Source organism: Physella acuta, unplaced genomic scaffold (assembly GCF_028476545.2).
Source record: "Physella acuta isolate Inbredline_101_S28 unplaced genomic scaffold, ASM2847654v3 ptg001488l, whole genome shotgun sequence".
Taxonomy (NCBI): Eukaryota; Metazoa; Mollusca; class Gastropoda; family Physidae; genus Physella; species Physella acuta.
In genome coordinates, this window is record NW_026733003.1 from 502 (window position 1) to 15,001 (window position 14,500).

Below are 14,500 nucleotides of genomic sequence, written 5' to 3' on the forward strand. Positions count from 1 at the left end.
TGTACACAAATTCTAAAAATATAGTACCTATAAATTGGAGTTAAATATAGATCGCCGTTGACCGAAATAAGCATGTTGTTTATTTAGTCTTCCGTGTACCGGTATAAATACTGCCTGGGCAATGACTTCTGTTTAAAAATAGATTTGTTGTAACTTCGATATCTTAATCGATTAGGTTATCGCCGGTACGGATCTAAAAATAGAACTCTAAAACGCTTATTCTAATGGAAATGAGCGCATAAACTATTCTCACTGACTCTTTTTATGTTGCATTTTGCATAAATCAGACGTGACCTACATTTCCGTGACCCCGCGAGCGCATCCCGTGTCGCACACCTCGGAACCGTCGCTTATCTACCCTATCGCGCCCTACGCCGGCCTGAAAGATGGGGTACTCGAGGAGTACTTTCTCTCTCACATGCCCCGGGGCCACGGGCATTTTTCTACCGACCCCTCTACCCCCGGGCTCATAAATTGAATGTTTAAAGATACCGGTCTTATCCGCGTGTCATTTTAACGCGATTAGCCCGCTTGGGAGCGTAGCGGGGGAAATGTACCACAAAGTTTGTCTAGACGAGCTTAGGTATCGCTTTCGTTCAACTGCTGGTCTGATGTTTTGTGTGTGTGTGTGTGTGGGGGGGGGGGGGGGGGTGTAGGGGAGGGGTGGGGGTATCGATCATTTGAACGCAGAATTTGAGTAATGACTGATTGGTAGACCGTTTTATACTGAAAGTGATTTATCTACCGAACATTAAAACTAATTGATAAATAATTGCATTACAAATTAATTTAATAAACAGTTTACTTAAAAAGTCATGTGAAAAAATGAAAGCTGGACCGTGAATTAAACAGGTTATTTCAATGGTTGGATAGTAAACGTGCATTATAGTTTTAGACGATGTCTGTAGTACAAGATTTCTTTCTCGAATGCCTAACAATTTCCCCCCTCCCTCCTAAATACGATTGGCTTCCAGGATCATTGTAAATTTAGGACGACTGTTTATTTCTGGTTCTAACAGAAAACAGTATTGGATTTAGTATTTTATATTATTATTCTATATGTTTAACTCTTAAAAATAAATTTGAACTGGAGCATAAGCTATTTGCTTATGGTTGGGGGGGGGGGGGGTTAGAATTCCATATTTGGGTGCATTTAATGGTAAAGAGGGCACCAAATTCTTAGATTTCAAAGCCGTAATTATACCATATTATGCCAGTGACATATAGTGTTGCGTGGCCTAGCGGTAGAGCGCTTGACTGCTAACCCAAAAATCTCCAGATCGAATCCGGGTTCAAATCAGTAGAACGTCACTTAGTCCACCCAGCTCGCTGTGATGGGTACCTGAGTCAGGTTATGAAAAGTAAAGGAGACTGGGCATAGTGCTGACCACACCATCCCTCCGTATGCCGAGGTCTTTGAAACTGATGAACTCTACTTCATCTGCACACATCATGATGCAAACATCAAGATACGTCCTCTCTCGTCCCCTGTGATCTCATGATGTTTTTTAATCCACAGAGAACAGAGCCATGCCCACACCATGATGCTAGCAGCACCCACGTCCTCCCCCGCCCCCAGTGATCCCCAGGACCAGCGAGAATGTTGTTCATGGGAAACATGAAGTTCTGGCACCGTGTGGTGGCCGTGGGGGTGCTGGCCCTGGTGCTGCTGGGGGTCTACAAGAACCTGCCCGAGGAGGCGCTGCAGACGGAGCTACAGGAGCAGCACCAGCTGCTGTTTGGGAGGAAGAACAGCCAACAGCTGAAGGTAGTTATAAAAGTTTTAAACTAACAGCCAACAGCTGAAGGTAGTTATAAAAGTTTTAAACTAACAGCCAACAGCTGAAGGTAGTTATAAAAGTTTTAAACTACAGCCAACAGCTGAAGGTAGTTATAGATCTGGGGTAAAAGTTTTAAACTAAAGGCAACAGCTGAAGGTAGTTATAAAAGTTTTAAACTACAGCCAACAGCTGAAGGTAGTTATAAAAGTTTTAAACTGCAGCCAACAGCTGAAGTTAGTTATAAAAGTTTTAAACTGCAGCCAACAGCTGAAGGTAGTTATAAAAGTTTTAAATTAACAGCCAACAGCTGATGTTTGTTATACATCTGGGGAAAAGTTTTAAACTAACAGCTGAAGGTAGTTATAAATCTGGGGAAAAGTTTTAAACTAACAGCTGAAGGTAGTTATAAATCTGGGGGAAAAGTTGTAAACTAACAGCTGATGGTAGTTATAAATCTGGGGGAAAGTTTTAAACTAACAGCTGAAGGTAGTTATAAAAGTTTTAAACTACAGCCAACAGCTGAAGGTAGTTATAAATCTGGGGAAAATTGTTAGTGAGATGGGATGACATGGCTGGGTGGTAGTGCACAACTGGTGGCCTAAAAATGTTGAATTCAACACCCAGGTTCTAATCTGTAGGACATCCCTGAGTCGACTCAGCTGTGATGGATACCTGACTTGCATTAGGGAAAGTAAATGTTTCAGTATAGAACTGACCACACTATCCCCTATATATCTAGAGGTTACAGAAAACATGTGAACTCAATTTCATCTGCCTTTCATCTGTTTTACTTACTTTACTGAAGGTATTTATATGTTAAATGAAGTCAACACATTTAACAGAAGGTGGTATATGTAATTGTAAAAAGTTATTCACATCATCAAACAACATATTTTCAAATTTAAAGCTAAATTTGTGTGAAAGCAATGCAATCCTTTTGGCAAGTTTGGCTTAAATTAATTAAAAGGATTTGAGTTGTTTGGCTTTGGCTTGATTAAAGGGAGACTAATCAATTATTAAATCAGTTCAGTACAGGGATGCATGTTTATAGAGTTAATTCCCTTGATGCTTTTGCATTATTTATTTGTTTATTTGGTCTCTTCTGAATGACAAAAGTAAAAATGGGTTCACTTGGAAAATGGTTGGGCATTCAGAGCTTTGCATTAAACACATTAAAACATCAAATGGAACTGATATCATAACCCTAATGCACTTTAGGGTTTGGATATAAGATTTACTGTGTATACCTGTAGGTTAAATTCAGAAACTAAGTGATAAGGTATGGAATGGCTAAATTGACATTGCTGACCACATTTTCCCTGTACAGTGGCAGAGAAAGGTTCTGAGTCTAGCAACTTAGTGACCTTTGAACTTACCCTAGGTAACTCTAGCATTCCTGTCCTTAATGTTCCTCTAATGTAGAGATAAAGGAAATATTCCTGATGACTGACTTGTTTACTTGTATTCACCTAATGTAGAGGTAAAGGAAATATTCCTTGTTTACTTGTATTCACCTAATGTTGACATAAAGGAAATATTCCTTGTTTACATGTATTCACCTAATGTAGAAGTAAAGGAAATATTCCTTGTTTACTTGTATTCACCTAATGTAGAGGTAAAGGAAATATTCCTTGTTTACATGTATTCACCTAATGTAGAGTTAAAGGAAATATTCCTTGTTTACATGTATTCACCTAATGTAGAGGTAAAGGAAATATTCCTTGTTTACATGTATTCACCTAATGTAGAGGTAAAGGAAATATTCCTTATTTACTTGTATTCACCTAATGTAGAGGTAAAGGAAATATTCCTTGTTTACTTGTATTCACCTAATGTAGAGGTAAAGGAAATATTCCTTGTTTACCTGTATTCACCTAACGTAGAGGTAAAGGAAATATTCCTTGTTTACATGTATTCACCTAATGTAGAGGTAAAGGAAATATTCCTTGTTTACCTGTATTCACCTAATGTAGAGGTAAAGGAAATATTCCTTGTTTACATGTATTCACCTAATGTAGAGGTAAAGGAAATATTCCTTGTTTACATGTATTCACCTAATGTAGAGGTAAAGGAAATATTTCTTGTTTACTTGTATTCACCTAATGTAGAGATAAAGGAAATATTCCTTGTTTACTTGTATTCACCTAATGTAGAGGTAAAGGAAATATTCCTTGTTTACTTGTATTCACCTAATGTAGAGGTAAAGGAAATATTCCTGATGACTGACTCGTTTACTTGTATTCACCTAATGTAGAGGTAAAGGAAATATTCCTTGTTTACTTGTATTCACCTAATGTAGAGGTAAAGGAAATATTCCTGATGACTGACTCGTTTACTTGTATTCACCTAATGTAGAGGTAAAGGAAATATTCTTTGTTTACTTGTATTCACCTAATGTAGAGGTAAAGGAAATATTCCTGATGACTGACTCGTTTACTTGTATTCACCTAATGTAGAGGTAAAGGAAATATTCCTTGTTTACTTGTATTCACCTAATGTAGAGATAAAGGAAATATTCCTGATGACTGACTCGTTTACTTGTATTCACCTAATGTAGAGGTAAAGGAAATATTTTTTGTTTACTTGTATTCACCTAATGTAGAGGTAAAGGAAATATTCCTGATGACTGACTCGTTTACTTGTATTCACCTAATGTAGAGGTAAAGGAAATATTTTTTGTTTACTTGTATTCACCTAATGTAGAGGTAAAGGAAATATTCCTTGTTTACTTGTATTCACCTAATGTAGAGGTAAAGGAAATATTCCTGATGACTGACTCGTTTACTTTTATTCACCTAATGTAGAGGTAAAGGAAATATTCCTTGTTTACTTGTATTCACCTAATGTAGAGGTAAAGGAAATATTCCTGATGACTGACTCGTTTACTTGTATTCACCTAATGTAGAGGTAAAGGAAATATTTTTTGTTTACTTGTATTCACCTAATGTAGAGGTAAAGGAAATATTCCTGATGACTGACTCGTTTACTTGTATTCACCTAATGTAGAGGTAAAGGAAATATTTTTTGTTTACTTGTAATCACCTAATGTAGAGGTAAAGGAAATATTCCTGATGACTGACTCGTTTACTTGTATTCACCTAATGTAGAGGTAAAGGAAATATTCCTTGTTTACTTGTATTCACCTAATGTAGAGGTGAAGGAAATATTCCTTGTTTACTTGTATTCACCTAATGTAGAGATAAAGGAAATATTCCTGATGACTGACTTGTTTACTTGTATTCACCTAATGTAGAGGTTTTCTTCATCTTCTTGCGTGCAGGGGTCAAGTCAGACAGACGCCAAGGTGTGCGGGCTGCTCAAGTCTAGCCCAGGTCACCATGCCAACCTCTCAACCTATGACGTCTTCCAGAACACCAACTTCATCCTGAGGTCTGATGGTCAATGGGAGATGCCCATCCCCACAAAACATTCTTGTAAGTGCTAACAACTCTAGTAATTAAAAAAAGGTCTGATGGTCAATGGGAGATGCCCATCCCCACAAAACATTCTTGTAAGTGCTAACAACTCTAGTAATTTAAAAAAAAAACGTAATGGGATCAAAATAAAATAAAAATAGGTACAGGAAGTATTGTGTCAATGTGTAAATGCCGAAGCATTCATGTAAATGGTAACTGATCTTATAATTAAATAAACCCATGAAATGAAATATAAGTCAGAAAATAAACTATATTTTATGTCATGGTAAATGCTCCAAACATTCATAGAAGTGCCAAAGGGCCGTAAGTATTATTATGTATATAAATGTGACGTATGAATGAAAAATAAATCTGAAATTTACCTCAGTACATGAAGTAGATGATTTCTATATTTTATGTCATGGTAAATACCATTGCAATTGTTCAAAACCTGATCAACCCTGGGGATTTTGAGCTCATTTTCTTATTTACATTCTGCGAGCCCGTTTAAGGCATTGTATAAGTTGCCTTGACATTTTATAAAATGATGAGTTCATCACTTGACCATATAAAGTATATAACATGCATTGACAACAGCAGGGGAGGGTAATTACAATAGTCGGGGGGGGGGGGGGGAGAATGTCATAGGTTCATCTCAAAGAAATGTGAAACTGTTTCCTTATATTTTAATTCATTGATACCTATTCAGTCCTATGAAGATGTTAAAGAGATCTTGGAGAAGCACGATATTGTTTCCATATATTCTATTTGATTGAATCCTATTCAGTTATTCAGTCCTATGAAGGTGCTAGAGAGATCTTGGAGAAGCATTATGTTGTTTCCACATATTCTAATTGATTGATACCTATTCAGGTATTCAGTCCTATGAAGATGCTAGAAATCTTGGAGAAGCATAATGTTGTTTCCACATATTCTAATTGATTGATACCTATTCTGTTATTCAGTCCTATAAAGATACAAGAAATCTTGGAAAAAAAATGTAATGTTGTTTCCACATATTCTAATTGATTGATACCTATTCAGTTATTCAGTCCTATGAAGATACTAGAAATCTTGCAGAAACATAATGTTCCTATTCTAATTGATAGTTCTACCTCTTCAGTGACAACCAGTTCCAGGCCCAAGCTGAATGTTATTCTCATGCCCCACTCCCACAATGACCCTGGGTGGCTCAAGTCCGTGAATGAGTACTACTCAGATCAGACGCGCAACATACTCAACAACATGGTGAACAAGCTGACCCAGTACCCCAACATGACCTTCATTTGGACGGAGATAGTCTTCTTCTCCATGTGGTGGAATGAGCTGGATGATTCTGTCAAGGTACTCACACTGTGTTCATCTAAATGTGCATGTGTTGTGTCATGGTTCAATAGTGGGATTTCTATTTAAGTCTGCGTTTTAGTTTAAATTGTTTTAGTTTTCAGTTTAATGATTTCCATTTTAGTTTGCGTTTTAGTTTAATATGTTTTAGTTTTCAATTTAAATTATTTCCATTTTAGTTTGCGTTTTAGTTTAACATGTTTTAGTTTTCAATTTAATGATTTCCATTTTAGTTTGCGTTTTAGTTTAATATGTTTTAGTTTTCAATTTAATGATTTCCATTTTAGTTTGCGTTTTAGTTTAATATGTTTTAGTTTTCAGTTTAATGATTTCCATTTTAGTCTGCATTTTAGTTTAATATGTTTTAGTTTAATAATAGTATAATGATTTTCATTTGTTTTCAATTTAGTGATTTCATTTTAAGTTCTCAATATGGTGATTTCCTTTTCAATTTTGGGTATATTCATGTCCTTTAAGTTTTCAATTTTAGTGATTTCTTTTTTTAGTTTTCAATTTATTGATTTCCATTATAGTTGTTCAATTTAATGAATTTCTTTTAGCTTTCAATTTTCAAGTTTTCAATATAGTGATTTGTTTTGGTTTTATTTAGTGATTTCCATTTTAATTTTCAGTTTAGTTATTTCCTTTTTAGTTTTCAATTTAGCAATTTCTATTTTAGTTTTCAATTTAGTGATTTCTTTTCTAGTTTTCAATTAATGATTTCTTTTCTAGTTTTCAATTAATGATTTCCATTTTTGACTGAACATTTAACACTGCTAGCTAAAATTTTTTATTTGAGACTATTTTGTAAATAAAAGACAATTTGTTTTTTTACATGAGATGTTTTCTTTGTTTTATGTGTAAATAAAATAATTAACATTGAGCTTGTTTCTTCAGGTACACGTGAAGCGCCTGATACGTCGCGGCCAGCTTGAGATGACACTGGGGGGCTGGGTGATGCCGGACGAAGCCAGCACACATTACGTGGCCGTCATTGACCAGCTGGTAGAAGGCCACCAGTGGCTGTGGGAGAACCTGGGCGTGCGGCCACAGAACAGCTGGTCCATTGACCCGTTCGGCCACTCCGGCACCATGCCGTATATCTGGCACAGTGCTGGCATGTCCAACATGGTCATTCAAAGAATCCACCAGTCTGTCAAGACGAGTCTCTTTGAGAAGAAATCTTTGGAGTTCAACTGGCGTCAGATGTGGGACGACAAGGGCAGCACTGACATCATGTGCCATGTCATGCCGTTCATGCTGTACAACATCAAGTACACCTGCGGCCCGAACCCTTTCTCTTGTTTAGCTTTTGATTTCCGGAAAGTGCCGGGGGATTACACAGAAGCCCTTGCTAAAGATGTGGATAATGAAAACCTGGCTGAGTTATCCGAACTCCTGTACTACCAGTACCAAGCCAAGGCGTTCTACTACAGGTACAACACAATCCTGGTGCCCATCGGTGATGATTTCCGTTACGACAAGGAAGTAGAGTGGGACCAGCAGTACACAAACTATGAGAAACTGATCCACTTCATCAACTCTAAAACTGAGTGGAACACCCACATCCAGTGGGGGACCCTCAAAGATTACTTTAAGCTGGTCAAGCAGGAGCTGGACAAAAGAAAATCTCATGGGCAAGACAGCAAGTTGCCCACACTTAGCGGGGATTTTTTCCCTTATTCTGATAGAGACGGTGCGTACTGGACGGGATATTATTCCACGCGGGCGTTTGACAAGTATTTTTGTCGTGACGTGCAGTCTACAATCCAAGCGGCAGATATACTAAACACTTTAAACTTTGCCTATTATAAGAAATTGGGCTTAGCCACCGAGTCCAAATTTCTCCAACATTCATCATTCCTGCAGGCTGCTCATCGGGCGCTGGGTCTGTTTCTACACCACGACGCCATCACCGGCACTTCAAAATCATTTGTGGCAGAGGATTACGAGCAGTATTTGCTGCGAGCGTATAACAATTCCCAGGAGGTTATGAAGATGGCCATACAATCCATTATTTCCGGAGGGAAAGTCGAAACACCTGTTGTTTTTAAACCGGAAACGGCCAGGAAGAATCACCAGTCCATGCCGGCCAAGCAGGTGATATCTGTACAAGATTCTGGCACCACAGTGGTGTTCTTCAACCCCCTGGCTCAGCCCAGGCAGCAGATGGTTCACCTGTTGGTGGATGCTCAGACTGTGGAGGTACTCACCATTTCCCAAGACATCATTCCAAACCAGGTGGGGCCCGTGTGGGACCGGGACGAGGACGCCACCGTTTCGTCCAGCGTCTTTGAGCTTTCTTTCATGCTGGACATTGGCCCGTTGTCCTTGACCCCGGTGATTTTATACAAAAAAACCCAACCCCCGGTGACCTCGTACTTCTCCACGCTGACCGTCTACAACACCAACGAGCTGGCGGTGTCCGGGGACAGCCTGTTTGTTCAGAACAGACCAGAGAATGAACGAACGTCTCCCATAACGGTAGACAACAAAGTCATCCAGCTGTCCTTTGACCCAAAGACTGGCAGCTTGTTAAACGTGTTGGACTTGGTCACCAACAACGTAACGCAACTCAATTTAAATTTCATGTTTTACAACTCTAAAGGCAGTGGCGCGTACCTGTTCAGCCCGCAGGGCCCGGCCACTGTTTTATTTCCCAACATTCCAATCATACGTGTAGCTAAAGGACCCCTGCTGACACATGTTGAGGTTAGCTTCCAGCCGTATATTACACACCGTGTAACAATCTATAACCATCCAACACACCTGGCGTCTGGTATTTTTATTGAAAACATTCTCAACATCATCACCCTGCAGAGTAAAGAAATTGTAATGCATTTCAACACGGATATAAAAAATCCTGATCGTTCCTTCTACACGGATCAAAATGGGTTCCAGTTTATCCGGCGCCACACCAACCCTGTCCTTGGCATTCAGGCCAACTTTTACCCAATGACAAGTGCTGTTCTACTAGAGGACGAAATCACCAGACTGACCTTGCTGTCAGCACAACCCCATGGCGCGTCCTCGTTGGATACCGGTCACCTGGAGGTGATGCTGGACAGGCACTTGTTGTACGATGACGAGCGCGGGCTGGGGGAAGGCGTGACAGACATCAAGACAACCATCAGCCGGTTTGTCTTGCTGGTGGAGAGACGTACTACCCCCAGCACGCTCACGTCACAGACCGCAGCGCTGTCTCTCCTCTCTCTGACAGCGCACGACATTCTACAGCAACCGACGCTCGCTTACTACACGACGGTAGACACTGATATATTTTTCAAGAGCATCAACCCAACGCCCAGATCATTCCCGTGTGACACCAGCCTTGTCAGCCTGCGTAGCCTGGCCAACCGCGACTTGGCTTACAATGGTACCAGCATCATCCTGCACCGCAGGGGCTACGACTGCGACTTCCCCCAGCCTAGCTTGGTGTGCTCCCCCTCTGACCCCACCGTCACGTTTGATCAGATTTTAAAAGATTTCAACTTCTCCAACCTGCGGGAGACTTCGCTGACCCACACCGTGATCAAAAGAACCCTCAACCCTAAAGAACCGTTGAAAATATCACCAATGGAGTTAGCAGCGTATCATGTGCAGCTTTAATCCACATTTCTTGTTTCTAATTTAAATTTTTTTCATCGGGAAGGCTTTACACATCTTGACCAGATACATCCAGCTTAAAAAAAAAGGCAATAATTTTTTCCTTTTATCTCCATGTGGTGCTTGAATTGAATAGCTAAAAAAAAAACCCAGCCAATTTTTAAAGTAACATCCAACCTGTTCATGGTGCTATCCAATCATTGATCTAAAGAGATTAATTGATCTCATCAGTGCCAAGTCAGTCCAGCAGTTCATATCTGTGTAACGTTAACCAGCTACATTATGGAATATGTAGATTATGTCAATGTTAACACCTACATAATAGAAACAGCCACAAAAGTGATGATAAACAAAAATACAAACTTGAGTTTCAAGTCCAATATTCCAAAAGATGAACAATAAACAAAGGATAACTTTTTGCCTATCATGTTCATAATGAAGTTTTCTATAAATAGGAAAATAACTCATTTTCCAGGAACAATTATTTTTTCCATGTTCTCTGATATTTTTTTCCACTGTATAATTTTTGTCATTCCTAATTTGTTTTTTGTTTTTTAATTGAGTGATGAATTTACTTAAGTTGATAACTTTTTAGCATTAAAAATTTTCTTTGTGCATATTTTTTGTATACTAATCTTTAAAGGTTTTAGGGCAAACATTTTTTTTTCTGTACATTAAAAAAAAAACAACTATTTACTATTTTAAAATAATGAATCCATATTGGCTTAAAAGGATTAGTTTTCAAAAATTGTCCTTTGTTAGAGAAAAAAACAAAGAGGTGCCATGTGACCACACTGATGGATCAGCTCTATTGGGTACCTGGCTCGTGTTAGGGAAAGTGAAGTCGGCTAACCCAACTTTCCCTTAAGTCGAGGTCTCTGAAACAGTTGAACTCTACTTCACCTGCCCCCCGTGGACCATCGTGGTTCAAAAAAGGTTTTTTTTTCTTTACATGACTGTACTACCACAGCAGGATGTACCTGATCCTTTCACTGAATGAGGCTGTCAGTGATATGTTAACAGGTTGTCAGTGATGTGTTAACAGGTTGTCAGTGATGTGTTAACACTTGGCTAAAAATGGAAGAGAAACTAACTGACTCTGGGACATTGTTGTCCTGTACATTATGTATGTGTGGACACATGACCATTGGTTTATCATGTGGCCAGATTACCCTGGTCACATGACTGGCCAGATTTTTTTTTAAAATGTTGTGTGATATTGGTTTGATGGAGTGGATTGAATGTATCTGCAACTAGCACGTCATATTTGAGAAAGGGGCAGACAATTTAAAAACAAACTTCACATCTGATGTTGGCAGAAAGATTTTTGATTTTTTTAAAAATGTATGTTTTGAAAATATTTTAAAATAAAAACCCCACATATTTGGTTAAATATAAAAGCTTTACTTCAAAATGCAGGCACTAATTGCTTTTAACATATTGAGTAAAATCCAATTTTTTAAAAATTAAATTGAAATAAAATATAAATGTATGCCCGGTTTACTCTAATAAATTAAGAAATGTGTGGTAAATTGTTCAATGAAGTCAAAATATTTTTTTTTTATAATTAAAAAAAAAACATGCAAAAATTAAGTCGGTACATTGTCAGAGAGCTTTCACTGTGGGGCCTTTGTTGTTTTTTTTTTTTAAATATTTGTAAGGTCAGTATGTAGTGTCTGTATTTCTGATCACTATGAATGCCTACTGCCTGTATGTGTGGTCTGTATGTACTGCCTGTATGTCTGGTCAGTATGTACTGTCTGTATTCCTGGTCACTATGAATGCCTACTGCCTGTATGTGTGGTCAGTATGTACTGTCTGTATGTGTGGTCTGTATGTACTGCCTGTATGTATGGTCAGTATGTACTGCCTGTATGTCTGGTCAGTATGTGTATGTTCTGTATACTGCCTCTGTGAATGGCGATTGATCGCGTATTGTTCAAAGGAGACTTGTATTACAAATACTTCCTGTCTATCGCTGGCCTACATTATGGTGCAATCTTCTTCAGTGTCAATGTCATAAACATTGCTAGCTTCAATGTAAACAAATGTTTTTGTTGCAGTTTCATTCAGAGTTTATTTCAGGCATTTACAATTAATATAGAACACATATAGGCCTTCTTTAACCATTCTTGCCCCTATCCTAAGAAAAAATGTATGAAAGAAACACTGGTTTTATTTACTCAAGAAGTGGCATTAAAATTCCACCCAATTTCCAGTCATTTGTTTTTATCAATTATTTTTCTCTCCCAGACTTCAGTTGTAAAAGAGCTTAACCGCTATCTAACCTTGATCAAAGTTATTGAATAATATCCATTTAAAATGATTTGAACTCATTGAAGATGTATTGTTTTGATGAACAGATTAATCAAATTGGTTTGTTATGTGTTGATTGAACTATTTATTACTGATGATTTTTTTTTATGTCATTGAATTTATTTTTAAAAGTGTCCACCTTTTACCTGTTTTAATCAAATTAAATACTAAACTTCAGATAAAAATGAAATTTTTTGTGTTTTCGTGACTGAAAACTCTGTTGTGTTGATTCACTTTTTGCAAGCTTTTGCTAAAATATGTAAAAGATCTCTGTGTAGCCAAAGCTTTTATGAAAGTGAATTAGTATTATTTTTCTTATTTTCATTTCATTTAAAAGCTTGCTATTAGAAAAAAAAATTTCTATTTTTTTTTTTTTTACAATTTTAACAACTTACAATTACGATATGTCCAATATTCCCAAACTGTCAAAATTGCCATAAAATATTAAACCACACAGACATAAAAATAAATGGGACGGTGTGGTCAAATGGTAGAGCATTCACCTGCAAAGCGGAAAGTCTGGAGTTCGGTTCACCTGCTGGATTCTCTAGGACGCCATCAGTCCACCCAGCTCTAATGGATACCTGGGTAAAGTAATTGTGGCGGGGCATAGAGTGCTGATCCTTCATACGCCGAGGTCTGTGAAACATGTGAACTCTACTTCACCTACCACATGAAAGGATACTTTATTTTTACAGACATTGAGACGAAAGTTGGACACCTCTATAAATAAGCTTAGTATTACCGTGACGGAAAATGAGCCAATCAGAAGAAAGTTATATTTAAATCTGGTGTTACCCCGACCTGGCACAGTTGGAAAGTTTAACATTTGTTTCTTAGCCATGATGTCGAAATCTTACTTTTTAGGGTGACCCGGAAGGGTTTCCTGGTGGCTTTTTATTGGAGTTGACAGAATCAACCCTAAACAATCGCCGTCGTCGAGTCGGTTTAGCTCGTGGTTGCTAAACCGATACGTCCCGAGTTCGAATCCCCCGGGCAGATGAGTCTCGATCAAACTTCCTTGGATGATCAACGGACCCTTAACAAAGTTGACACGTAATCTTTAATTGTGTTGTTGGGGAATATTCCATCCAACATTAAAATTAAGAACAAAGTAGGAAAAATATCTTTGCCCGCACATTGTGAAATGCTGCCATACAAGGACATGATCAATCTGGCTTTCCTGTATGAAGATCTGGTGATATTCAAGTAGCCTTGTGATGATTTCGCCATGGGGAAAAATCTTGCTCTCGATGGTAAGTTCAATTGTGAAGAGTTCTACATTCTCATTCATTCTCCCCTATTTTATTGGCTCCTATATCTGTTGTCTCTGTCTGTGTCGTCTCTGTGTGTTGCCTCCTCTCCGGAAGTTTCATAAGACCCCCCCCCCCTTCCCAGAGTTTCTTCCAGGCATCCCCCCCCCCCCACCCCCGAAGAAAGTCTACCTCCCCCCCCCCCGCCCCCCCCCCCCCCCCGAACGAGATGGAATTTATATAGTAATCATATACTTTAACTAGTGTCCACCCCCCCCCCCCCCGGAAAATGTAGACCGTCGTCCCCCCCCCCCCCCCAAAATGTCAAGCCCCCCCCCCCCCCCCAGGAGAAAAAAAGTGTCTGGAAGAACCACTGCACATAGTAATGAAGATCCGTTGGAGCCAGGATACAAATCTGACTGCTGATGCGATAAGACAGTGTCTTGTTCTTTCTCGACTTTTCGATCGTTTTGTCAATAGAAGGCTACACCTGTTTCCCGTGGGCCGTCCTCATTCTCCTTGCACGCGGAGAGCAGTGCCTCTCCCGTCTGGGTCTTCATCTCTCCCAGAGGCGTAGCGAGGGCGAGGCGGGGGGTGTGGACCGCACCGGGCGACAGCATTTAGGGGGGTGACACCAAGGCAAAAAATTGCAAAATATACAAAAGAGAAATGCTTTTTCTGCCAGTTCCATTAATGATTAATTAAGGTTAAATAGTCTGTTAAGTACAAATCGACAACTATTACAAGAGGGTGGAGGTGACACCATGACGTAAACGTGCTAACT

At 38.8% G+C, this 14,500-nt stretch overlaps 2 protein-coding genes across 2 annotated transcripts in view; both read left to right on the forward strand.

Annotated features, from left to right (window-relative positions):
• Positions 1-1,519: 1,519 nt before the first annotated feature.
• Positions 1,520-11,788, forward strand: LOC131928353 (alpha-mannosidase 2x; the record flags this gene model as incomplete). The annotated part of the gene is given in 4 exon segments (XM_059284355.1): positions 1,520-1,768; positions 5,062-5,215; positions 6,321-6,541; positions 7,439-11,788. Coding segments are annotated over 4 exon segments (3,255 nt in total). The 3' UTR covers positions 10,151-11,788.
• A 1,861-nt stretch (positions 11,789-13,649) lies between these two features.
• Positions 13,650-14,500, forward strand: part of LOC131928355 (centrosomal protein CCDC61) — a 34,494-nt gene continuing 33,643 nt past the window's right edge. The window contains exon 1 of the mRNA XM_059284359.1: positions 13,650-13,719. The gene's annotated coding sequence lies outside the window, so the exon portion shown is untranslated. The remainder of the gene's footprint in view (positions 13,720-14,500) is intronic.